Source organism: Zingiber officinale, chromosome 4A, assembly GCF_018446385.1.
Source record: "Zingiber officinale cultivar Zhangliang chromosome 4A, Zo_v1.1, whole genome shotgun sequence".
Taxonomy (NCBI): domain Eukaryota; kingdom Viridiplantae; phylum Streptophyta; class Magnoliopsida; order Zingiberales; family Zingiberaceae; genus Zingiber; species Zingiber officinale.
The window spans coordinates 11,527,714-11,554,969 of record NC_055992.1 but is presented as its reverse complement, the minus strand read 5'-3'; the positions used below and the strand labels follow the sequence as shown (position 1 = coordinate 11,554,969).

The window sequence follows — 27,256 nt, the reverse complement described above, 5'->3', positions numbered from 1 at the left end:
CAGGTCTTTGATCCACTTCAACTTTCCTGCTTTGCTTCCACGATCTGCTAAGACTTTCTTGTCTGACCGCAACTAAGGTTTTCCCGATTGAGTAAATAATCTGTACACTTAGTCAAATCATCATATCACAATAAAACTTAACTTGAACCTTTGACAATAACAAAACTTAGATTCGATTCTAGTGCATAATGTACCAACATTATTTAATTCAAAATAAGTGGATATGATGTAATAGAGGTTTCATATATAATTGTTAAGCTCATTCATATTAGGCCGACGTTAAGTCTGATATGGAATTATATCAGACTCAATGAAATCATATCACGCCGATTTAGCTGATTCTTCCGACAATATTTTAATACCTTCGGAGAAGCTGAAATATACAATGGATGACATTGTTGGACTTCTTGCAGTCTTAGAAATCCACATACCCTTAAATGAGTCTAATCTGTGGTCTCAGCTTGGTTCAGTGCACATCCGGGCCCTGGATTTGCAACCCCCCTACGCACCCACGCGTGAGAGAGAGTCTCTCTGTCCCCAGGGCGCACAGATGGGGAGTGCATGGTTCTGTGGTTGAAAGGTCTAGGGGTCGATCCCCGGGGTGTGCACTTTTCACTTGTGTACCTGCATTTACCTCCCTCCATATCCATGGGACCGGCTCTAGGGGACCGCTGATGTGGCGGTTCCACGTGAGAGAGAGTCTCGCCCCATGCATTTGTTCACAACCTCAATGTATGTGAATCAATATAAATCAACAAAATTACCTTGAAACTTTCAATATGGGACTAAATTCTCATTCACAATGGAGTCTCTTTCCTCTTTTATTTCTTCTCCATTCACTTATTCAACATTATCTCCTCCATATTAGACCTAGGATGGATTGACAGAATACTAGGGACGAACGTATTCATCTTTTATCACAATAATAATCGATCATGAATTACTCTATTAATTAGAGGTGCTACACCAAATTCTCCATAAAGAAGAGGAATGGTAGGTAGCGATGTAATATTATAGGGTTTTACATCTCGATCGATCGATATGATTAATTCAGTGAACCAAAGCAGCAATAATCGAGATTATCTTTGTTCAACTGAAAAAGTTATTGCTTTAGGGTCATATAGAAAATATGAACATAAATATTAAAATCTTCTCGTTCTTCATTAATTAATACGTTGCAGTGCAGATTTGGATTTATCGTTCGCATCTTTCGTTGCTAAAAAGTATTGGACTTAAATTTTCTACATTTATCAAAAAAAAAAAAATAGTTTTAAGATAATAAAGTATACTTGAGGGGTCCTTTTGAATATTATTTCATTCGTTGTTACAGCGCACGTACGGTTCCTGTCGGCATCGGCTCTCCGTTCGCCCTATGTCTCGGAAGAGAGAGAGAGAGGGGGAGAGAGTAGAGCCGACCGGGAGCAGCTCCGACGGAAGAGCTTCGATGGAGCATGCCGTGGTTCGGGGTGCGGTATCGGGAGATGAAGGAGAGGAACTCTGATTCGCTTTCCGTGTTTTCTTAGGGAGCCGTAAATGCGTGCTCTTGAAGCAATGCCCTTGATTTCCTTCGGCAATCTCTCTGTTTTCTCACACCCTGCTTCGGTTTCAGCTAATTCTTTGTTTCTTAGTCGAATGCCGTGAGTTCTCCGGGGTTGATCTTGGTCTATTGGATGCGACGGAGGTTTTGGAGATCTGCGGACGAATTCCTCGCAGAGCGCATTCGAGTTCCCGACGGATTTTAGATTCGAGTGGAGAGGTTCAAAAGTTGGGTTCGATTGCAGATCTTGCCCTCCGGAGCTCGGAGTTCTCCCAGTGAGTAATATCTAAGTCAGTGTTTGTCTTTGACTTATTTTCACTTTACTTAAATCGATATCGTCTTCCTCGTTTTCTGCAGAAGAACTTCTCGAAGTTTTTCACTCATGATGATTGCTTAGAAAATAATTAACGAGACTATATTGTACTCGTTGAAGTTGAATCGGATGAGATTTTAGATTATTTTCAGGTAATTTACTGAACTAAGCATCTAAGTTTTTCAAATATCCAAATCATACATTATGCTTTATCAATTTATCAAATCATGTACCGATTTTCCAAAACATTTTATCTCTGCTGTCTGTCTTCTTTTGCCCTTTGTCCGAACGACGACTGCTTGAACAGACGATTGGGGTGGCCGAGGCAGCCGCAAAATCACTGAGAGCGGCCGCCTTTTTGCCGCTTAACTGAGATTTCGCAGCCACCTCAATCGTCTGTTCAATGGACGGCAATAGAACAGAGGACAAAGGGAGACAGATGGGGGGATGGCTGAGGGGTATTTTAGGAAAGTAATGCATGAGTTGGTAATTAAAAAAATGCATAATTTGGATGTTTAGGTGTGTGATTAAGTAAATTGCCGTTAATATTTTAAGTTTCTCAGTAGCTCTTAATTAAATATCTAATACTGGTTTGCTGGTCGATTTGTAGTAATTTGTTTAGTGCTTTAATTGGTGGGTCTATGAGCCGGACTGGCTATGTAATGCCAACCATTAATTAGTATGGTGGTGCTTCCTTCTCCATAGCTCTATGTTTTTCTCCTTCTCGTTTTGGTGGAGCCGTGGAGGGTTAAAGCATAGAAAGAGTTAAGAGGAATGGGCTTCGCCTTTGCTTTGATGAGGATTTTAAAAGAACAAAGCTTTTTTCCCGTTCTTTTGGTCAGTATCTCTTCTTTGTAATGTTCCATTTCAGTGTATTTGAATTTCTTATTTCTCGTGAACATTGAGTAGGCTTTTGCTGGAGACTTCGTTCTTTCCTCTTGTCATCATAGGCATTAAATTTCTGACTTTGAAAATGGTGTTTTTCTTACACCCTTCAGAAATGATGGAACTTCGTAGCTGGAAGTCTTATGATCTTACACTGAAAATGATGGTGGCATCTTGACAATTAGTGCAAAATTTTTGAAAATGCATATGGAATGAAAAGAGATGAACATTAATTTATATTTGAGAGATGGCTGACAAAGATGCAACTGGTTTTTTCATCATTAAATTCCTTGCAGAAAGAACAATTGCTTTCCAGAAAGAGTAAATTTTGCTGGCCAGAATCTGGCCAGCTAGAAATCTCTATCTCCCAATTAAAATGCATGCATGTACATGCATATAATTAATATGTCCATATGAAATTACTAAAATACTCATGCATATGCATGCATGCATATATTTTAGCTGGCTAGATTCTGACCATTTAGTAATATCCAGAAAGAAAATAGATACAATTTATGCAAGTAATTATCTTTGCAACATTAATAACATTCAGCATGCGCATGTTGACTTGCTAGTCATATATTAATCTTTTCAGTACAATTGCAGTTAAGAAGGGTTAGTTACTTACTAACTTTTGGCCAGAATTTTTGTCTTCCTCCTACTTTCCTTTGAGCAATTAGTAAATGAGTAAATATCTTTAGTTTTATGCTACTAATTATTTCAAGTGCATGGTTCTCATTTAATTTTTTCCCCCTCTTCAATACAGGACAGAAGAACCCCTTAAACTTGACTTCTCAGATAACCTGTGGGATGTTATAATTTGGCCTTTCCTTAACCTAGTATTTTTATGATGGAGCAGTTTGCGATTTTTATATCAGTTTCTTTAACTTTACTTGTATTGTCCCTATCACTTGCCATTGCTGACTTAAGGTCTGATGAGCAAGCACTTATAGACTTCGCTAATTCCGTCCCTCATGGCCGTAATCTAAACTGGACTTCTCAGAATCCAATTTGTTCCTCTTGGGTCGGAGTAACATGCACACCTGATAATACTCGTGTGTGTAGTCTCCGGCTGCCAGCCGTTGGGCTTTTTGGCACCATCCCCCTTGATACTCTTGGTAGACTTGATGCCCTTGAAGTCTTAAGTCTTCATTCTAACCACCTTATTGTAACTCTCCCTCCCGATGTTCCATCAATTCCTTCTTTGCATTCTTTGTTCCTTCAACACAACAATTTGTCTGGATTTATACCATCTTCACTATCTTCCAACCTAACATTTCTTGATCTTTCCTATAATTCCTTCGTAGGAGAAATTCCACTGACTATCCAGAACCTTACTCAGCTTAATGCATTGTTTCTTGAGAACAACTCACTATCTGGATCCATCCCGGACCTTCAGCTTCCCGGGCTTAAACGTTTGAATCTCAGTAATAACAACCTCAGTGGCCCCATACCACTATCCCTCCAAAGGTTCCCGGCTGAGTCTTTTCTGGGAAATATTTTACTTTGTGGATCTCCTCTAGCACCCTGCTCTGGAGTTTCTCCTCCAGTATCCCCTGTAAGACCAAAAAGAAGCTTTTGGAAAAGACTGAGCGCAGGTGCCATTATTGGAATTGCTGGTGGTGGAGCAATGCTTCTGCTTCTACTTGTCATTGTAGTCTTCTTATGCTTCTTCAGGAGGAAACGTGGGGAAAGTAACAGAGAATCTAAAGGAAAGGGAACACATGGTTCAAGGAATGAAAAACGTGAGGAGTACAGCAGCAGTGCCCAAGAGGCAGAGAAGAACAAGTTGAGTTTTTTTGAGGGATGTACTTACAATTTTGACTTGGAAGATCTATTAAGAGCTTCTGCTGAAGTTCTTGGCAGAGGAAATCATGGGACCACATATAAAGCTGTTCTAGAAGATGGTACAACTGTTGTTGTGAAGAGGTTGAAGGAAGTAATCATCGGAAAGAGAGAGTATGAGCAACAGATGGAAACGATAAAAAGAGTCAAGCCTCACCCTAATATAGTTCCCCTTCGAGCTTATTATTACTCCAAAGATGAGAAGCTTCTCATTTATGATTATGTTCCTTATGGCAACTTCTCCTCCTTGTTACATGGTATTTTTCTCAAATTCCTATCTCTACACTGGTAATTCCTGTTGATTCAATAAAACCACTGGAAACATTGTATTCAAAAATAAATGTTGTTTCAAATATGCACAAGTAATGAAATAGGCAATTGATGCTGATCCAGTGGTAAGGACGGGGGATCACTCGTTGGCGGGAGGTCAACGACACGTGGAGGTCAACGGTCAAGGTAGTCAACCCCAAGGTCATGCCGAACGGACAGAGTTCATGCCGAGCGGACATCCGACCAAGGGTCTCCCCAGGCGACCGGACAAAAGACAACCCGACCATGGGGTGGGTTTCCGATGCTCAAGGTAAAAGAGTCTTTAAGCCGAGCGGCCAGGACGCTCGGCCGAGCTGCAGAACAGTAATCCGCAATCCCAGCCGAGCACGTGAATAAGGCTTCTTGGAGGACATGAGCGTCGAGCGGCCGTTCCGCTCGGCCTGGGAACAGATAGGAGCGCTAGGAGACAAAAACGACAGCTGGTAGCTTCATCCTCGAGACACCTGTCGCCGACAAACAGCACGGTCGACGGCCGGAGCGAACATAATATCGTACGGTAGAAGCTTCCACCGTCACATCCGGGATATGCTCGGACAATTGCGGAATGACGTCAGGCGCATTTTTCTGACACATCCTTACTAAGGTATGTTTGGGGAAGCGTGCACGCATCAAGAAACGTGCACGCATCGAGAAGCGTGCCCGCGCCTCCCCGGGGTCCTATATAAAGACCCCCAGACTTCGACGGAGGTATGCAAGCTTGATCACTGTAGTCACAGTAACGTTACTCTGTTTCTTCGTTGCCTGACTTGAGCATCGGAGGGTCGTCGTCGGGAAATCCCTCCCGGCTCGGCTTCTTTGCAGGTTCGCCGGAGATCTACACCACCAGTCGGAGACAGCGGAGAGTGCCACGTCCCCAGCGTCCGTCGACTCAGCGCTCGGACAGGATCAAATTGGCGTCGTCTGTGGGAACGCACCTGAATCCGAGCCTAGAAGATGGAAGAAGTTGGATGTCAACTCTTGGTAACGCTCTCTCCTGAGGAGCTCGAAGCACTCATTCAAGCGCGAGCCGCAAAGATTGTTGAGCAACAGCAGAAGGCTCAAGCAGAAAGGATAACGCAGCAGGCCGCATCCGTCTCTGGAGGCCGAGCGGCAATGGAAGACCGACTGGAACAATATTCTATGTGGGCTCAGAACAAGGGGCAGACCGGCACACTAGGAGACGCGTCGGCCGCCCCTATTCCATTCCATCGAGCACTATTCCAGACGCCGTCAGAATTGGCCCAAGCCAACCAGGGATCGTCCGACGAGGCGCCTATCCGTGATGCTAGGAAGGGCAAGGCGCCCCGGACGGATTCATCCCCCGAGCGGATCAATCGGCAGTTCTCCGACGCCATCCTGAGAGACCCACTACCAAAGCATTATGCGCCTCCGGCGATCGGAGAATACAACGGGACCATCGACCCGGATGACCATCTGGGTAAGTTCGACAACACCGCCACTTTACATCAATATACAGATGAGGTGAAGTGCCGAGTGTTCCTCACCACCCTTTCTGGGTCGGCACAACGGTGGTTCCGTAGGCTGCCGGACGGATCAATAACAAGCTTCAAGGAGTTCCACACGACTTTTCTCCACCACTTCGCGAGTAGCAGACGCTATCAGAAAACCAGCATCAGCCTATTCGCCATCAAACAAGGACCGAGGGAGTCGCTCCGGGCCTACATCCAACGCTTCAACCAGGTGGCCATGGACATCCCGGCGGCCACCTCGGAAACTATGATGAACGCCTTTACACAGGGGCTTGTGGACGGGGATTTCTTCCGTGCGCTCGTCAGAAAGTCGCCCCGCAGCTACGACCACATGTTGAACAAGGTCAATGAATACATCAACGTGGAGGAAGCTCAGATGACGAGGAAAAAGGAAGCACCAGCCGAGCCACCAGTCCCCGCCGAGCGGAAGCCGCCTTCCAGTTATCAACCGCCAAGAGGTCTCCGCGCAGAGATGGCTCATCCCCATCAGCAAGCAAGGTCGCACGCCGTTCAACAAATAGCGATCGATCGGCCTAAGCCAAAAGGGAAGGTATGTACTCCCATGTTCTGCTCACTCCACCAATCCGCAACTCACAACACCCGCGACTGTCGGAGCCTCCCCCCGATCGCCCATCCTACGCCAAGGAGCTACCGCCGTTGATCACCTTCGCCGAATCAGCGACATCGACACCAGAGCCCTGGTCGGGGTGTAGAGAGAAGATCCCCCGAGCGGCAACATCACCAGCAGCCCAGGAGTCAACCTCGGGCATCGCATGAACGACCCCGACCATCCGCTCGGGAGGAAGAGAACAGAGGAAATGCCTCGAGGGGCGAGATCAACATCATCGCCGGAGGGCCGACCGGAGGTGATTCCAACAGGGCACGGAACGCGCACGCCAGGCAGCTAACGATCCATGCGGTGGGCTGCAGCCAGGAGCGGGCGAACGGGCCCGAAATCAGCTTTGGGCCAAGGGACCTCGAGGGAGACGAAGTCCTGCATGATGACGCCCTCATCATCCGAGCGGTAATAGCTAACTATACTATTCACCGCATATTTATTGATACAGGCAGCTCGGTCAACATAATCTTCCGAAAGGCCTTCGACCAATTGCAAATTGACCGAGCCGAGTTGCTGCCAATGACAACCCCCCTCTACGGGTTCACTGGTAACGAAGTTTTGTCGGTCGGACAAGTTCGGCTAGCTATCTCGCTGGGGAGGAGCCACTCAGAAGAACGCGGACTGCCAACTTCATCGTGATCGACGCTCCCTCGGCGTATAATGTTATCTTGGGGCGACTGGCTCTCAACGAATTCCGAGCGGTCGTTTCAACCTTCTGCCAGAAGATCAAATTCCCGATGGAGGACCAAGTTGGGGAGATCCTAGGAGATCAGCTTGCTGCTCGGCGATGCTATGTAGAGATGGTCCGAGCCGAGGCAAAATCCGCTCGGAAAGTGTCACGAGTCGAGGTAAACGCTATAACCGAAAAGCAACCTTCCCTAGTTTATGAAGAAAAAGAGGAGGTACAGATCCACCCTGCCCGACCGGAGGCCACTACTTTCATAGCAGCCGACCTGGAAGAAATACAGAAAGAGAAGCTGATCGGATGCCTCCAGAAAAACTGCGACGTTTTCGCTTGGTCAACCCATGAGCTGCCAGGAGTCTCGCCGAGCATAGCGCAGCACGAGCTTCACGTCCAACCAGATGCACGGCCGGTAAAGTAAAGGAAGAGGGACTTCAGTGCCGAACATAATATCATCATCCGGGCGGAGGTGGAGAAGCTCTTGGAGGCCAGCCACATACGGGAGGTGCAGTTTCCAAGCTAGCTCGTAAACGTGGTGCTGGTCTCCAAACCAGACAACAAGTGGAGAGTCTGCATCGACTTCCGGGGTCTGAACAAGGCCTGCCCAAAGGATTTCTACCCCTTGCCCCGAATCGATCAACTGGTAGACTCCACGACCGGATGCGAGCTGATATGTATGTTGGATGCATATCAGGGCTACCATCAAGTGCCGCTCGCCCGAGAAGACCAAGAAAAAGTCAGTTTCGTCACGGCAGACGACACTTACTGTTACAACGTAATGTCGTTCGGACTGAAGAACGCGGGAGCTACCTATCAGCGGCTGATGAATAAGGTGTTCCGGGAGCAGATCGGGCGCAACTTGGAAGTGTACGTGGACGATATACTTATCAAATCCTTCCGAGCGGCGGACCTTTATGCGGATCTGGAAGAAACTTTCCAGACGCTGAGGAGATATGGGGTCAAGCTGAACCCACAGAAGTGCTTGTTCGGAGCAAAAGGCGGGCGTTTCTTGGGTTATATTGTGACCGAGCGGGGCATAGAAGCGAACCCCAGCAAGGTTAAAGCATTGTAAGATATGTCTCCTCCTAGAAATCTTCGAGAAGTACAATGCCTCACCGGTCGGATAACGGCGCTATCACGATTCATCTCCCGAACAGCCGACCGAAGCTTCCCTTTTTTCAAAATTCTGCGCAAGGCTACCAAGTTTCAATGGGATGAGGAATGCGATCGGGTGTTCGAGGAGCTGAAGACTTATCTAAATTCTTTACCCGTGCTGGCCAAACCGGCTGTAGGAGAGCCGCTCCGTATTTACTTGTCTTCGACCGAGCATGCTGTGGGCTCGGCATTAGTAAGGCCGAACGGCGAAGAGCAGCCAGTGTACTTTTTAAGCCACATTCTAAAGGATGTTGAAGTTCGCTACACTGGTCTCGAGAAATTGGCTTTTGCCTTGATCCTCGCCGCGCGAAGATTACGCCCTTATTTCTTGGCGCATACAATCATCGTGATGACGAATAGCCCGCTGGGAAGAGTGCTCCTGAATCCAGAAGCGTCCGGGCGGCTAATCAAGTGGACAACGGAGCTGAGTGAGTTTGACATTCAGTATCAACCTCGCTCGGCGATTAAGGCCCAGTCCTTCGCAGATTTTGTGACTGAAGTGCAAAACCCCGAGCCCGAAGCTATGTGGAAGGTATTTGTGGACGGATCGCCCACTCGGCTCGGGAGCGGAGTTGGCATCCTGTTGCTTTCCCCTCAACAAGAGCGGATGCACCTGTCCGTCCGGCTGGACTATCGAGCAACCAATAATGAAGCGGAGTACGAAGCCCTAATAGCTGGCCTGTAGGCCACGTGGCACGTGGGAGCCAGCCGGGTGACTCTGTTCTCAGACTCCCAGCTGGCCGCTCAGCAACTCTCAGGGTCCTTCGAGATAAACAACGCGAGGCTCAGGCTCTACGCGGAGGCCTTTGAAAAGCTCAGAACCAACTTTATAGAAGTTGTCATACAGAATATCCCCCGAGCCGAGAACCAGTCTGCAGACGAGCTAGCCAAGCTTGCCAGTTTGATATCGCCGGTCGTTATCCAGCAACCAATCGAGCAAATGTCCTTGGTGGCGCACATCGACCGGATGGAAGGTCTCACATTCCCAAGCGATTGGAGGACATCTATAATTGATTTTTTGCGATCGGAGGTCACGCCGTCCGATCGAGAGGAAGCCCAACTATTGAGGAGGAGAGCCGGCCGATTCACGCTCATCAGGAACCAACTCTACAAGAAGGCATTCTCCCGACCGCTGCTAAAGTGCGTCAGCTCGGAGGACGCAGAGTACATTCTCCGAGAGGTACACCAAGGATCTTGCGGAGATCATCCGGGCGGCCGGTCTCTGGCTAGGAAGATCCTGCTGGCCGGATACTTCTGGACAACTCTATAAGAAGACGCCGCTCGGACCGTCACTACCTGTCTCTCTTGTCAAAAGTACCACAATTTCTCCCGTAGGCCTATGACGGAAATGAAGGCGTCCACAGTATCTTGCCCGTTCGACCAATGGGGCATGGATATCGTAAGGCCTTTCCCCATGGCGACCGGTCAACGGAGGTTCCTACTAGTGGCAGTCGACTACTTTTCCAAATGGGTCGAAGCCGAACCACTAGCCAAGATAACCGAGCAGATTGTCAAAAAGTTCATCTGGCAGCATATAATCTGTTGGTTCGGCATCCCTCGTCGACTCATCTCGGATAATGACCGATAATTCGTTGGTCAGGAGCTCGAAGAATGGTGCAAAGGATACAGCATCGAACAACACTTCACTTTCGTGGCGTATCCTCAGAGCAACGGTCAAGCTGAAGTGGCCAATCGGGAGATCCTGCGAATACTTCGAGTTCGGCTCGATCACATGGGAGGAAGCTGGGTAGATGAGCTGCCCGGCGTACTATGGGCCATCCGCACAACCCCAAAGGAGGGAACGGGAGTAACACCGTTCCACTTGGTGTACGGCGGCGAGGCGGTCATCCCAGTCGAGGTCGGAGTGGAGTCCGATCGGATCCAAAGCTACGATGAGGGCAATGCCGAGCGGAGGCAGCTGGAGTTGGACCTGGTGGACGAAGCACGAGCTAAATCAGCCGTCCAGCTGATGGCGTATAGGCAGAGAATGAAGCAGAATTACAACAGGCGTATAATTCCCAGAGCATTCCAGGTCGGTGATCTTGTATGGAAGAAGGTGAAGTCGGTCGGCGATGTGAGCAAAATGGCAGCTCCCTGGGCGGGGCCCTTTAAAGTCGTCGAGAAGCTCCGATCGGGTGTCTACTACCTGGAAGATGAAGGTGGGCGGCGGCTAGATCGACTATGGAGCGCAAACCACCTCCAGTAGTTCCGCGCTGGATAAAAGGTGCACCATTGTAATTCATTTCATGTACGTTCCGTTCGTATGTATCCATTGGCTGCAGGATTGAAGATAAGAAAAATTGCGAAGAGTCTGAGCATTATTCGCCGAACGGCAACCTATATGAAGACCGTCGAGCGGCGACGTTAAACTCTAGAGTCGGACCGGCGACTACCCGGCTTGAAGACCGTCGAGCGGCGACGTTAAACTCTAGAGTTGGACCGGCGACTATAAACCCCCCGACTTAAAGACCGTCGAGCGGCGACGTTAAATTCTAGAGTCGGACCGACGACTATAACCCCCCCCCCCCCCCACCGGCTTGAAGACCGTCGAGCGGCGACGTTAAACTCTAGAGTCAGACTGGCGACTATAAACCCCCTGGCTTGAAGACCGTCGAGCGGCGACGTTAAACTCTAGAGTCGGACTGGCGACTATAAACCCCTCAGACGAGGCAGCGTCACTTTGTAGCACTTCAGCGAGACACTAGCAGAAAGTTCATGAAAAACGGACAAGTCGTTTTGACCGATCGACGTAGTAAAGAAAAATACTTCAGCGAAAAGCCCATAGAAGTCTCAGGTATAATGGGAGGTCGTTTGACCGATCGGCGAAGTAAATAAAAACACCCCAACGACAGATTTAGAAGTCCCAGGCAGAGTGGGAGGTCGTTTGACCGATCGGCGAAGTTAAAAAATTCCCTGAGGGAAAAAGGTCGAGAGACCGGTTGGCACAGTTACAAGGAACACCCAGAATGAAAGGTTAACGCAGCAAAAGTTGGCATTCATTTAAAAGTTACTTTGAAAAGTCCGCCGACCGGGGGTAAAGTTACAAAGGTCACTCATTAACATTAAAGTCTAGCCGATCGGTAGAATTACAGAAAATACTTCATTCAAGGTAGTTGAAAATATGTTTCGGGATGGTAGTGAGAAGCGCCGCATGCTCTGAAGCAGGGATGACCACGGAGTCGGGGAGCTGGCCCTTGGACTTCAGATAGTCCGTAGTAGCGGTGATGGCTAACTCAAAGGTGATGACCAGCCGATCGCAAACCTTCTCCACAAACTCCGCCGAGCGGATATAGTTTTGCCTCAAGGCGGCGACGCGGCCCGGCTCCGCCTCTTGGTACTCCTTGAAGGCGGCACGAGAAGCATCAAGAGCCTCCTGCAAGGCCTTCAAATCGTCTTTAAGTTTGGTCACCTCCTCCGAGCGGCTTTTCTGCTCTCCTTCTAGCAGCTCGGCTAGCTCATTCACACGCTGCTCCAGAGCTCGGGCTTCCACATTCTTTTTATCCATATCCGCGATAGCGGTGTTCTTCCGAGTGGTGACTATCTCAATCTTGCGGTCATAGGTTTTGACCTTCTTGTCAACCTGGTCCAACATGTATACCTGGTCGGTCGTCTTCTTCCTTTCGGCCTCTAACAGATCCTTGGTTTTATCGAGCTCCTTCTGCAGCTCGGCATAAGAAGGGCCTCGAGAAGAAGACGGGTCGCCCTGACTCTTCAGCCTCTTCAGCTCCTCCTCCACCATAGCCAAGCGGTTGGAGACAACTATCTCTTCCACCCATCCCTGTGTTGGTTGCTACTCGGAAAACCTAGAGGTTCCACTGTACAAAAATTTTGTACAAAGGTCTGAACCTTTTCCTATCTACCATGTGTTCTTTTAAATTAAATTTTGGATCGTCTGCGGAACTTAACACGTTTGATCCAAAACTTAATCTATTCGTTCTTTTAGGTTTTGACTTGGGTCTCCTGCGGAACTTAACACGTTCGACCCAAATCACCTTAAGTTATTAATTCCATTAAATATTAATTTCCATAATCGGTTCCCAGTACTGACGTGGCGAGGCACATGGCCTTTTTGGATATGGGAGCAACCACCACCGACTAGACAAAACTTTTTATAGAAAGCTAATATTTAATTTTCTAAAATAACTTTAGGTTAACCGAAAAGAACAATCAAATCACAAGGAAAAGAAAAAACAAAAGAACACAACATCGAAAAACATATTCGAAATTCTAGAATCATAAGCCTCTTGTATTTTTCCAAAATAAGTATGATGCGGAAAGAAAAATTACTAGTTATACCTTTAGAAAGACCTCTCGATCTTCTACCGTATTCCTCTTCTAAGCTCGGACGTTGTGTGGGCAACGATCTTCCGAGACGAGAAACCACCAACCACCTTCTTCTCCTCCTAGCTAGGTTCGGCCACAAAAAACTTTACCAAGGACGAAGAACAAAACACCAACCAAGCTCCAAGAGACGCAAGCTTTCTCCTTCTTCTTCTTCTTCTCCAAGTAGTATCCGCCACAAGAGCTCCAAGCAATAGAGAGTTTCGCCACCACAAAGAGGAAGAGGAGAAGAGATGATGGCCGACCACAACACCAAGGAAAGAGGGAGAGAAAATAATAGAGGTTATTATGAAGGCACCCTCACCCTTCTTTTATATTCCTTGCCTTAGTAAATTAGGAAATTTAATTACAATAAAATTTCTCAATTTCCTCGACATGATTTAATCGAGAAAATAAAATAAAATTTCCAATTGAAATCTTATGCGGCCACATCATGAAATCAAATCGACAAGTTTCAATCAACAATTAAAATTTCCTAATTTGCTTTTGAAATTTTAAAAATAAAATTCTCTTCAAAATCTATTATGGTTGATAAAGGAAATTTCTATAATTTTAATTTTTCAACATGAATAATTTTAAAGAGAAAATAAAATATCTCACCAATCTATAAATAAGGAAAGAGATATAATCTCTTTCTTTAATCTTTGTAGATCTTTTACAAGAGAGATATTTTAATTTTGATTCTCTTTAATAAATTATATCTCCCACATAATAAAAATTAAAATTAAAATCTCTTTTAATTTAATTGCCGGCCCCCACTAGCTGGGTTCAGCTAGGGCCCAACCAATTTTATACCTAGGCCGGCCCTAGCTGGTTCCCAAGCTAGCTTGGTCGGCCTCACTCGTGGGTATGAAGGTGGGTATAGTGGGTATAAGACTTTATAAATAAGAGGCTACGATAGGACCGAGAGGAGGAATTGGTTTTGGTCTCCGATAAAATTATCCCGTGTTCGCCCTAACACACAACTTAATTTTATTAATAATAATTCATTTCACTAGAGAACTTTATTGAACTACCGCACCAATCCCAAATTACATTTTGGGCTCCTTCTTATTACGAGTGTTAGTCTCCGTGTTTAAGATATCGAATGTCCACTAATTAAGGAGTTATCGACAACTCATTTAATTAATATCTTAGTCCAAGAGTACCACTCAACTTTATCGCCATGCCGGACTAAGTCCACCCGCAGGGTTTAATACGACAATCCTTATGAGCTCCTCTCGAGGACATTATCAACCTAGATCTCTAAGGACACGCTTCCTTCTATAATCAACAACACACACTATAAGTGATACCATTTCCAATTTATCTTATCGATTCATCGAACTAAATCTCACCCATCGATAAATTAAAGAAATAAATATCAAATATACGTGCTTATTATTATATTAGATTAAGAGCACACACTTCCATAATAACCGAGGTCTTTGCTTTTTATAGTCAGATAAAAGAAACGACCTCAAACGGTCCTACTCAATACACTCGAGCGTACTAGTGTAATTATACAACCAAGATAAACTGACGCCTAATTACACTACGACCTTCTAACGATTTGTCTTTTCATTTCGTCATGAAGCCATCGCTTATAATTTATGCATCGACAACATTATCTTCCGACGCGACACCACATACCATGCTATCTACAATATAAATTAATCGAACAACTACAACTAAATGTAGACAATTGACCAAATATGATTCTTTATTCATAACGAATGTTTACAAAGCTTAGCCTTTCTACACTCCAACAATCTCCCACTTATATTAACGACTAACTGCCATATCTTCTACCATACATCCGATTCACATTCCCTCCACATGATCAAAAGCTTTCGCCGAAGGGCCTTAGTGAAAGGATCCACAGGTTATCTGTAATCTTGGCGACGACAACTTCTCCTCGCTCACGATATCTCGTATCGTGGTACTCGTATATGTTTACTCGCTTTACGAGCTCGTGGTTCCTTCGAGTTTCAAATACCGCTATTATCACAATAAATTGTGATAATTTTGGGCAAACCAGAATCACATCTAAGTCCATTAGAAAGTTCCCGAGTCATACCGCTTTTCGCTCAGAGGTCACATACTCGCTCCATGGTTGAGTCCGACACGATTGCTTAACACCCTCCATTTAAACGACTCCACCTCCTAAAGTAAACACATACCGATGTAGACTTACTATCGTTCCTATCTCGATTGAAATCAATCAGATAACCCATGGAGCAAATCGTCTGTAAATTAGATATAATCTCTAGTCCTTCTCGTGTACTTTAATATACGCCATCCGCATTCAACGTCTCGTCTGTGGTTACTCGATATTCACGACCACGCCCACCAAGAAACAAATATCGTGTCTCAGACACAAGATCGATACATAAGGCTTCCCACAAGAGGCATAAGGAACTACTTTCACGTCTTCTATCTCCTTCATGCCTTAGAGACATCTCAGACAGAGCTATTCCACGCCTAAAAGGTAAGAACCTTTCTAATCCCGCATACTAAAACGAGCAAGGATCAGATCTATATATGAAGCTTGAGATAGACACTTCTTTTCTTGCGATCCCTTATCACTTCGATCCCAAGAACTGCACACCTCCTAAGTCCTTCATATCAAATCGTTGACAACCATACCCTTACGCCCGATAATACCTTGTCGCCAATTAACAAAATATCATCTACGATAGTACAAGAAATACCATCACGCTTCCATACACTTGTATACACAAGACTCATCCTGACACCGAATAAATCCATACGATCGATTACTTCAAAACCGATGTTCCAAGACTGTTGCTTTCACCATAAACGGACCGATCGAGCTCGCACACTGACGCTTCGCTTTTCAACGAACCCTTCCGTTGCTTCATATGGATGTTTCTTCAAGACTTCCATTAAGGAAAGTCGTCTTGACATCCATTGCCAAATCTCATAATCCATACGAGCAGGAATGGATAAGAGTATCCGGATAGACTTAAGCACGGCTACCGTGAAAAGGTTTCCTTATAATCGATTCCTCTTTCCGAGTGTACCTTCGCAACAAGCCTAGCTTTAAGATTTCTACCTTCCCGTCTGTCTCTTTCCTTTTGTAGATCCACTTGCATCCAACGGCTTTTACACCATCGTGGTTCTACAAGCTCCTGCACCTTATTGTAGTACATGACTCTATCTCGTAATTCATCGCCCAAGACGCCGATCTATATCTGGAGTGCTTCATCATATGCTCATGGATCAGGTTTATGTTTACCCGGATCAACCAAGACTCTCCCAAAACACGAATCTTTCAGTCGCTTTACAACCCTCCCACTACGACGAGACACCGCCTGTGGTTGTGTATCATGTGGGACACGTGGTACTTCATCTTGTACTGGTACTCAAGTAGACGCGTCCTCTCTAAGTTCTTCTAAAACAACTTTCACATCACGTCATGATCCATTATATACTTCTTCTAAAAACCGGCATCGTGCTAACAACGACCTTCCGGTCTTTAGACTATAAAATAAACCATCTTTCGCCTTCGATATCCTACAAACACGCCGAACTTCAGACGGGATTCTAACTTATCAAGATCTCGTTTCAAAGACACGTGGTCGACTACCCCAACCGAATACGCTTAGATCGAAGCCGCCATTCCACACCCCGGAGTAAGAAACCGATTTAAGGTACTAAGTTCAACGATACCGCTTCCAGCATATCCCTAAAACGAATTTGGTACTCAATAACTCATCATCGATCTAACCATCTCCATAAGAGTCCTGCTCCTTCGCTCGCCACACCATTCGCTGGGTGTTCCAGGCATAATCGATCAATCTCGCCTCCGATAAGTAATTCCTAAACCTCCCATGAGGTATTCGCCATCACGATCGGATCGTAGTATCTTGATACTTTACCTTGCTTTACATCACCTTGATTCTTCGAACTTATCAAAGCACTCTGACTTATGACGATTAGGTAAACGATCCGTATCTCGAATAATCATCATAAAAGAGACAAAATATTCAAACCACCTCTTGCCTGGACAGAGGACCACACAAATCGAATGAACCAATTCTAACACTTCTTCGGCTCTATACCCCTGGCCTCGAACGGCCTTTTCGTCATTTTACCTTCTAAGCAAGATTCACAAGTCGAAAATTTTTCAACTCTAATGAACTCAAAGTCCATCGCTATAAGCCTCGAATCCTACTTGTTAATACGATCAAGCCTGATACGCCAAAGATACGCTGTTCATTTCGGTTCTTTTCTCTTATTAGAATTAGAAGACGAGTTATAAATTTCCATGTTTTGCTTTATGGAAGAAATTGATTTAAAGTATACAAATCACCAACTAACGCACTGTAACGGATAATCACTTTATTTCTTTTAATAACTACATCGTTCTTTAGAAACCGAAATTAAATTCTTTCTAAACCGGGTACATAAAGACAATTTCTTAAAACCAAATTTTATTTCTACTAAAAGATAAGTAGACGCCTCCCATCGCAACAAATTGCCACCTTAAGAGATCGCCTACGTAGATTGTAATTTCTCCTTCAGATAGTGCTTGATTTCTGGAACCCCGCAGGAATCGCAGACATGATTAGTGGCTCCCGTATCTACACCAGGTGCCGGTAGATAACACCGCTAAACACGTTTCAACAACTAGAGCATGAGATATACTTGTTGTTCCTACGAGATGACAAATAACGTCATTATATAAACACTTTGGATATTCAGTCAAATTTAAATTCAGACTCGAGACTTATTCACTTTCCTGAACTAGCTTGTTTATTATTCTTCTTCCTCCTGCTTGTAAGGTAACCATTTTCAAGATAGTGAATTCGAGCATCGCGACGAAATAATCCTTCACGCATTTAAGTTCACAAGAGTTCCGCAATGAATATACCCTTTGTTCATATTGTAATTCAGGCGCAAAACTTCTAGGTAGTGTTTCGAGGATCATATCGATCCGGGTTTCCATCAATTTCTCCTCCAAGGATCCGTATCTCGCTTAGATAAGCCATCATCTTTGATACGATCCCTCGCTGTGAGTACCTCTCGTACGGTGGTCGCCATTATCTTTCTCACGGCTTTCGCTTGTAAGCCCTATCCCGACGAATTAAAGAGTTCCTCGAGATTGTTCATAATATCACAGTCATTGGTAAATCTTAATGCCGATGTTGAATACATTCGACATCAAGCCAAAATGTAACACCGCCGCCATCTCATCTACTTTTACCCATTTCCTATGATATTCAATCTCCTCTGGTAGATTCACCAGTGGGTACTTCAGCACCGTCAACAAGACAAATTTATAGCTTCAGCAGTAAGAACAATGTCAGGTTTCTTTTCCAATCTATGAATTAGTCCAGTAAGTCTATTTTTTAGTATGATGGACAGTGGGTTGAAAGTCATCCTAAGAATCACAAATAACTTTTGGTCGAACTCTAAATTTAAATAATATCGATTCTCAAACAATACTATTTTAAATTAACCAACACTCAAAACACCGTGAATTTTATATGCCACGTTAGTGTGGACACAAATTCAACATTTGTAAGAGGAGTTTTATCCCATTAATTTTATTATCTTGTAACCTAACTTTTCGACAAATAAAATTAATAATTGGTTCGTCACACAAATAATAAATGACTCACGGGAGGATACTATTAGATGGTTCAAGTGTATACCATTACTCGACACTAAGTCCATTAATAAGATTATGCCACTTCCGTTGGGAAGATCACACGCCTTAATTAACTTCCTATAGTATCCAAAACGGAAGTCTGTTTCAGTGATCCACAAACAAGCTCATCCGCTATGGAGGAAGGCACTCAGAGCCAACGCCAAGCTTGTTTGGCATCACTTACAAACCAAGAATGGAGACCGTGAGATTTATTTAAAATCCCTCTCACTTAGTTATTTATAAACGAGAATTTTAACTACGCTAGCCTACTAAGCATGTAAAATCAATACATTAAAGACAATATAAAAGCGATAAATAGAAAATCTAATTTTCAACTATTACGGCTTTTATCTCTAGTCGTCTCCGTGTTATCATCCCAAGTCGCCGCCATATTCGCCACCGCCACGGGTCAGTCGCGATCCATCTGCTCCTAGTCTCACCGCCCGGTCCTGAAGGTTCCACGCTTGTAAGATTCGATCCATGACATAAAAGAATTTACATTTTGATCCTATATTCCATAAAAGGAACGTATACGTATCTAGATCAAAAATAAAATCCAAATAAAACTAAATACTCCTGCTGTATTTTAATACAATCACGCACACACATATAAATGCCCTCGACATGCCCAAGGATCCAATCACACACATAATAACTAAAAGTCATAATAGTTGGATCCCGCCACAAAGTTAGACATCCTACTATTAACCCGCCTAAATTATGTATGACATGCGATAATTAAACTAATACCAAATACACAGAGGCAAGACTCTAGCTCGATACCAATTGTTGGCTCAAAGGAAATCCAGAGGTTCCATATGACAAAAAATTTCAGACAAAGGTCCGAACCTTTCCTAGCTACCACGTGTTTTTTTAAATTAAATTTGGATCGTCAGGAACTTAACACGCTTGATCCAAAACTTAATCTATTCGCTCTTTTAGGTTTTGACTTGGGTCTCCGCTGAACTTAACATTATTGACCCAAATCACCTTAGTTATTAATTCCATTAAATATTAATTTCCATAATCGGTTCCCAATACGATGGCAAGGCACATGGCCTTCTTGGATATAGGAGCAACCACCATCGACTAAACTTTTATGTAAGCTAATATTTAATTTCCTAAAATAACTTTAGTTAACCGAAAAGAACAATCAAATCACAAGGAAAAGAAAACAAAAGAACACAACATCGAAAACATATTCGAAATTCTAGAATCTCTTGTATTTGGTATTTTTCCAAAAATAACTAGTATGACGCGGAAAGAAAAATTACTAGTTATACCTTTTAAAAGACCTCTTGATCTTCTACCGTTTCTTCTAAGCTCGGACGTTGTATGGACAACGATCTTCCGAGATGAGAAACCACCAACCACCTTCTTCTCCTCCTAGCAGGTTCGGCCACAAAAAGCTTTACCAAGGATGAAGAACAAAACACCAACCAAGCTCCAAGAGACGCAAGCTTTCTCTCTTCTTCTTCTTCTCCAAGTAGTATCCCTCCACAAGAGCTCCAAGCAATAGAGAGTTTCGCCACCACAAAGAGGAAGAGGAGAAGAGATTATGGCCGACCACAACACCAAGGAAAAGAGGAGAGAAAATAATAGAGGTTATTCATGAAGGCACCCTCACGTAAATTAGGAAATTTAATTACAATAAAATTTCCTCAATTTCCTCGACATGATTTAATTAAGAAAAATAAAATAAAATTTCCCAATCAAATCATCATTGGCCGACCAGAACAAATTCGACAAGTTTCAATCAACAATTAAAACTTCCTAATTTGTTTCGAAATTTTAAAAATAAAATTTTCTTCAAAATCTCTTCACGGTTGATAAAAGAATTTCTATAATTTTAATTTTTCAATGAATAATTTTTAAAGAGAAAATAAAATATCTCACCAATCTACAAATAAGGAAAGAGATATAGTCTCTTTCTTTAATCTTTTGTAAGAGAGATATTTTAATTTTGATTCTCTTTAATAAATTATATCTCCCACATAATAAAAATTAAAATTAAAATCCCTTTTAATTAATTTACGGCCCCCACTAGCTGGGTTCAAGCTAGGGCCGACCAATTAATTTATACTAGCCGACCCTTAGGTTCCCAAGCTAGCCGCCGACCCCTATCGGTGGGTATATAAGGTGGGTATAGTGGGTATAATACTTATAAATAAGAGGCTACGATAGGGACCGAGGAGGAATTGGTTTTGGTCTCCCGATAAAATTAAGATCCCGTGTTCGCCCTTAACACAACTTAATTTTATCAATAATAATTCATTCCACTGAAGAACTATTATTGAACTACCGCACCAATCCCAAATTACATTTTGGGCTCCTTATTACAGTGTGTTAGTCTCCCTGTTTAAGATATCGAATGTCCACTAATTAAGTGAGTTACCGACAACTCATTTAATTAATATCTTAGTCCAAGAGTAGACCACTCAACTTTATCGTCACGAAGGTCCACCAGGTTTAACACGACAATCCTTATGAACTCCTCTCGAGGACATTATCAACCTAGTATCTCTAGATACGCTTCCTTCTATAATCAACAACACACACTATAAGTGATATCATTTCCCAATTTATCAGCTTATCGATTCATCGAACTAAATCTCACCCATCGATAAATTAAAGAAATAAATATCAAATATATGTGATTATTATATTAGATTAAGAGCACACACTTCCATAATAACCGAGGTCTTTGCTTTATAAAGTCACTATAAAAGAAACGACCTCAAACGGTCCTACTCATACACTGAGTGTACTAGTGTAATTATACCAAGATAAACTCGATACCCAATTACACTACGACCTTCTAATTTCGTTCTTTCCATTTCGTCATGAAGCCATCGCTTATAATTTATAAGGTACTGACAACATTATCTTCTGCATGTGACACCACATACTATGTTATCTACAATATAAATTAATTGAACAACTACAACTAAATGTAGACAATTTGACCAAATATGATTCTTTATTCATAATGAATGTTTACAAAGCTTAGGCTTTCAGTATACACTCCAACACCTGATGTAAGCAAAAAGGTTAAAAGGTCGATCGGAAGGCTACATAAAGAAGAAGGAAATAAAGCTTACCCATGTGGACTGCTGCATATGGCTGTCAACCAGCTTGTCGAGCGGTATCATGGCCACACGGGCTCGGGCGTCCGCCCACATCTCAGCAAGGGGTCCCTTCATAGTGATCATATGTTCGGGAGATGTTGGCCGATCGGACTCGGCCATGAACGCCTCAGTAGGGAGGTGCAGGGGTGGCCGTAATAGTGCGGCGCCGGCCCGGAGTCGTCTGAGCGGACGCCAAAGGATCAGAGGCCAGGCTGGACAACGTGGACAAAATGCTCGAGCGGAGGACTCGGCGTGGTGCAGGAGGAAGGGAGGTAACCGGCACCGCTTCGATGGGGGCCGCTTGCGCATCCAGCTGAGAGGGAGTCCGGTCGAAGGAGAGCGCCTCGATCGATGGTGCTTTACCGCGTTGAGAGGCGTTGCCCGTCCGCTCGGACACTTGCACTGCGGAGGCTGCCGAGCGGAGAGGCTTCTCAATTCGCCGTCTTTTCCTAGCAAGCGGGAGCTCATCCTCTGGATCGGAGTCTTCCTCCTGAACACGGTTCGAGCGGCAAACTCCCCTACATTCGCCTCGCTCTCACCTTCGTTAGAGCCGACCGGAGCAATGCCCAATTGCTCCATTTCCTTGGCCGCTGTCGCCGCGACCACGACCGCCTTCTTCTTCAAAATCCCGAACAACACCGACTCCATTACGATGTTCGCTGCAAGGAAAGGAGAAAGAAATCAGTTAGAACTCAAGGAAGAAGCTTGTTGATGTCGAGCTTCAGACCGGCTAGCAGATTCGCTGCTTGAAGATAGTCCGGTCGGGTCTTAAACTTCTTCAGCTCGGGAGAGGTCGGCGGTCCGACCTGCCATTTAGTGCGGAAAGGGAGCCGCCCGGGCATACGAAGAAAAAAGAAGTTTTCTTTCCAATGTTTGTTGGAAGAGGGAAGTTTATCCAAAAAGACTAAGCCGGGCCGAGCTTGAAATAGGTAAGTGCCCGGCTCGGACTGCTTGGGATAATAAAAATAATAGAAGACCTCCGGGCGGAGGGGAATGTTGTGTATCTTAAATAAGACCACAACTCCGCACAGGAGAAGAGTGTTGGGAACCAATTGGGCGAGCGGAATGCCAAAGAAGTTACAAATTTCGACGATGAAGGGGTGGAGAGGAAACCGCAGACCGGCTGTAAACTGTTTGCGGAAAAAACAGATAGTGCCGCGCGGAGGGTTATGTGGCCGAGCGGAAGGAGAAGGTAAGATCAATTCGAAATCAGAAGGGATGTCGAAAGCGTTAATCAGGCTCTCAGCATCGCGTCGATCGAACCGCGACTCCATGGTGGTATACCATGGGCCGAGAGCGAGGTCCGCGGGCTGAGAAGAACTTGCCATCGCCGAAACAACAGTGGAGAAGGTGGAAATTGGGAGAAAATGCAAAGGATCGAGGGAGATGAACGGAACAGTAACCAAAAGACGAGAATTCGGCAAAGAACGCAAAGAAAACACAGAAAGAAAGAGGGAAAGACAAAGAACCTTACAGAGAAGATGAGAAGCGAAGGAAGAAGGCAAGGGATCGCCTGAATGCCAAGGAGCAAGGTCGCCGGGGCACTGAGCAGGAGGAGGCTTCTGGACGCGAAGGCGACGATGCGGCGAAGGAGAAGGGCGAAGCCTTTATAGGGTTATGCCCGATCGTCCTGAGCCGTCGGATTCAGGTCACAGGAACCTAGGCCCACATCGCACCATCCATTTCAAACCGACGGACGTCGCGTCAGGCGTAAGGTGGCGGCCGTACGAAGATGTCAGCCGCGCCACGTGGCACTCGGTCAGAGGAAGACATTTAATGAGCCCCATCACGAGGCAGAACCCGTGTGCTCAACCATAATGGCGGAGATTTGCACGCATTCCGAGAAGATCCCTAGGACATCATCACAGGCCATTGGGGCAGCCCTCGGCAACTAGCCGACCGGCTATATTCGACCCCATAGGGGCCGAGCGGAGGTATACTTTCGGTATTGGCGGGTCGGCTGTCGATTGGCCAGACTCATAGTCCAGTCAGTCGGACTTAATGCCTCCTTCGACTAGACTTGAGGGGGGGGCATGTGATCCGATGATAAAGACGGGGTGATCACTCGTTGACGGGAGGTCAACGACACGTGGAGGTCAACGGTCAAGGTAGTCAACCCCAAGGTCATGCCGAACGGACAGATTTCATGCCGAGCGGACATCCGACCAAGGGTCTCCCCAGGCAACCGGACAAAAGACAACCCGACCATGGGGCGGGTTTCCGATGCTCAAGATAAAAGAGTCTTTAAGCCGAGCAGCCAGGACGCTCAGCCGAGCTGCAGAACAGTAATTCGCAATCCCAGCCGAGCATGTGAATAAGGCTTCTTGGAGGACATGAGCGCCGAGCGGCCGTTCCGCTCGGCCCGGGAACAGATAGGAGCGCTAGGAGACAAAAACGACAGTTGGTAGCTTCATCCTCGAGACACCTGCCGCCGACAAACAGCACAGTCGGCGGCCGGAGCGAACAGAATATCGTACGGTAGAAGCTTCCACCGTCACATCCGGGATATGCTCGGAAGATTACGAAATGGCGTCAGACGCACTTTTCTGACATAGCCTTACCGAGGTATGTTTGGGGAAGCGTGCACGCATCGAGAAGTGTGCCCGCGCCTCCCCGGAGTCCTATATAAAGACCCTCAGACTTCGACGGAGGTATGCAAGTTTGATCACTATAGCCACAGTAACGTTACTCTGCTTCTTCGTTGCCTCACTTGAGCGTCGGAGGGTCATCGTCGGGAAACCCCTCCCGGCTCGGCTTCTTTGCAGGTTCGCCGGAGATCTACACCACCAGTCGGAGACAACGGAGAGTGCCACGTCCTCAGCGTCCGTCGACTCAGCGCTCGGACAGGATCATATGCCTTGGATGAAAATATTAAAAGTTCTACTTTATTTTCTGAGTTCTCATCTAGAGAATTAGATTTCTATGATGTGAAGCTGCTAAGTATCATATTATTTATGATCTCTGATTAAGCTAATTAATTAGTCTTATAAGACTGTAGAGCCGATTGATCTACAGGTGCAGTTTTCTGTGATAGTTGAACACATGCCGTGGCCTATCTTGAACAAGCAATTTATCTATAGTATATTAACCAATAGCTCCAATGCAGGTAGACAATAAGTTAGGAAAATGAGAGGAGAAAGGTAAAAGATAATACAGACATGAATAAGCACAATCAATAGATTAGTTAAATAAGTTGTTGGAGTTTTTGTGTGAGGAGTAGAGAGATAAAGAAAACTCTAGCAAATTTAACCAATAGCTCCAATGCAGGCAGACAATAAATTAGGAAAATGAGAAAATGAGAGGAGAAAGGTAAAAGATGATACAAACATGAATAAGGACAATCAATAGATTAGTTAAATAAGTTGTTGGAGTTTTGTATGAGTAGAGAGATAAAGAAAGCTCTAACAAATTTACATTAACTTAGATTTTTGTTGCAACTCACAATTCTTGTTGTATATTGACATTCACAGACGTGGAAATAAGTGGTTCCATGTCCTGTGGGCCATATCTTAAATTTACACTACCACATTCTAAACTTGTCTTTGATTGATCTTTCTATTTGGTAGATTTGTTGTCAATGTGTAGCAAATATCCAGTTCAAAGAAAGAAATTTGAAATTTCATGTGTCACAAAAGAACCACTAATTGGGACGACAACAATGACAAATTGTGTGTCCCAACTTTTTGCTCGGCAGGAATTTTTAAGAATTGATTTTTGTACAAGGTTACTTCATTAGTCGTTTGGATGATTAAGGTCGTTTAATCTCTCTGATTTGCTGATTTGCGAAGTATAGTTCTTTTAGAGGGAACTAATTTTTCATTTGATAAGCAGGTAGTAAGGGTGCTGGAAAGACTCCGTTAGACTGGGATTCCAGAGTAAAGATTTCTCTTGGAGCTGCACGTGGCATAGCACATATTCATGCCGAAGGTGGTGGAAAGTTCATTCACGGAGACATCAAATCCAACAACATACTTCTGACCCAGGAACTTGATGCTTGTGTAGCTGATTATTGCCTTGCCCCATTCATGCACGCTTCAGCAACCCAATCCAGAGCTGTCCTGGGCTACCGTGCACCCGAAGTCGTTGAATCAAAGAAGTACTCTCAGAGGTCTGATGCCTACAGCTTCGGTGTGTTGTTACTGGAGATGCTCACCGGAAAAGCTCCACTTCAATCTCCCGGACGTGATGATGTTGTCGATCTGCCGAAATGGGTCCAATATGTGGTTCGAGAAGAATGGACTGCTGAAGTATTTGACGTGGATTTGATTAGGCATCAGAACATTGAGGAAGAGATGGTTCAGATGCTTCAAATTGCCATGGCATGTGTTTCCAAGGTTCCAGATCAGCGACCCAAAATGGAGGAAGTGATCAGAATGATCGAAGGCATCCGTAACTCTGACTCAGAGAACCGACCATCCTCGGAGAAGTCAAAAGCTGACAACAATGTCCAAACACCACTAACAGAGATGGAAACGAGGACAGAGATCACAAGGTAACCCTTTTAGACAATAGGTATCTAGTCCTGTAAGTTGTTTTTCTAATCAGAAATTGATGTGTGGAACTTGTTCTGATTTCTGAAAGGTGTTTAGGCACAAATGTGCTTAGGAAGCCGATTGATTTCTGAATTGTTGTACGTAACACCATTGTTTTCTTAGCTACTCTATTTATCGTTTTCTTTCCATGACATATAAACTTGATGTTAGCTCAACTTGATGTAACAAGGAGGTTAATTACCATCATGTAATTATCCTATTAGGTATGATTAATTCAAAATATTCAGGTCGCATGTTACATTACTTCAATCGACAACCAAATGCTTCAGGCACAAAGACAATGACATGTGGAAAGTAAAATGATGCTGACTATTGAACTACTGAACCAAATTTTTATGTCGACTATTTAAATTTAACCGTAAACATCCATTTGGATCTCAATTCAGACAGATTACGCACAAAATCCTCATCAAACAACATACATCTTATACATGTTCCTCAGTATTCGTTTCTTTACTCTTTTCTTCTTATTCTTTTTCGTCGCTATTCCCAATCCCATAGCTATCGTTACCGATTCTATCTTATCGAATATAACAGAGATCACAGTAATCAAAGTACAGAGGTGGATCGATCGACTGCATTATTTCACGAAAGCAGCCAAAGGTTTGGGTCTTTTTCCAGTTTCCGCAATGGAATTGACTTCCACTATTTGGAGTACTTTGCTGGATGCCTCCACAGGTACAATGGATGTGTGACATATATGGTACCATCACTTTGCTTCCACAACGAATTCCAATTTA

The 27,256-nt window shown here is 44.6% G+C and overlaps 1 protein-coding gene across 2 annotated transcripts; it reads left to right on the top strand.

Annotated features, from left to right (window-relative positions):
- Nucleotides 1-1,320: 1,320 nt before the first annotated feature.
- LOC121969541 (probable inactive receptor kinase At5g58300) lies at nucleotides 1,321-26,722 on the top strand. Of its 2 annotated transcripts, XM_042519685.1 has the most exons (5): nucleotides 1,321-1,812; nucleotides 1,895-2,002; nucleotides 2,461-2,687; nucleotides 3,502-4,837; nucleotides 25,795-26,722. In XM_042519685.1, exons 4-5 carry the CDS (start codon nucleotides 3,583-3,585, stop codon nucleotides 26,457-26,459), a joined length of 1,920 nt encoding a protein of 639 aa, XP_042375619.1. In that variant the 5' UTR covers nucleotides 1,321-1,812; nucleotides 1,895-2,002; nucleotides 2,461-2,687; nucleotides 3,502-3,582; the 3' UTR covers nucleotides 26,460-26,722. The 2 variants fall into 2 exon arrangements, with proteins under 2 accessions (XP_042375619.1, XP_042375620.1); XM_042519686.1 differs by lacking the exon at nucleotides 2,461-2,687.
- The last annotated feature ends 534 nt before the right edge of the window (nucleotides 26,723-27,256 follow it).

Bases quoted from the DNA above. Each gene is read 5' to 3' on its own strand.
- LOC121969541 (XM_042519686.1), top strand. From the start codon at position 3,583: ATGATGGAGCAGTTTGCGATTTTTATATCAGTTTCTTTAACTTTACTT. The intron at 4,838-25,794 runs GTATTTTTCTCA...TTTGATAAGCAG, and splicing joins CTTCTCCTCCTTGTTACATG to GTAGTAAGGGTGCTGGAAAG.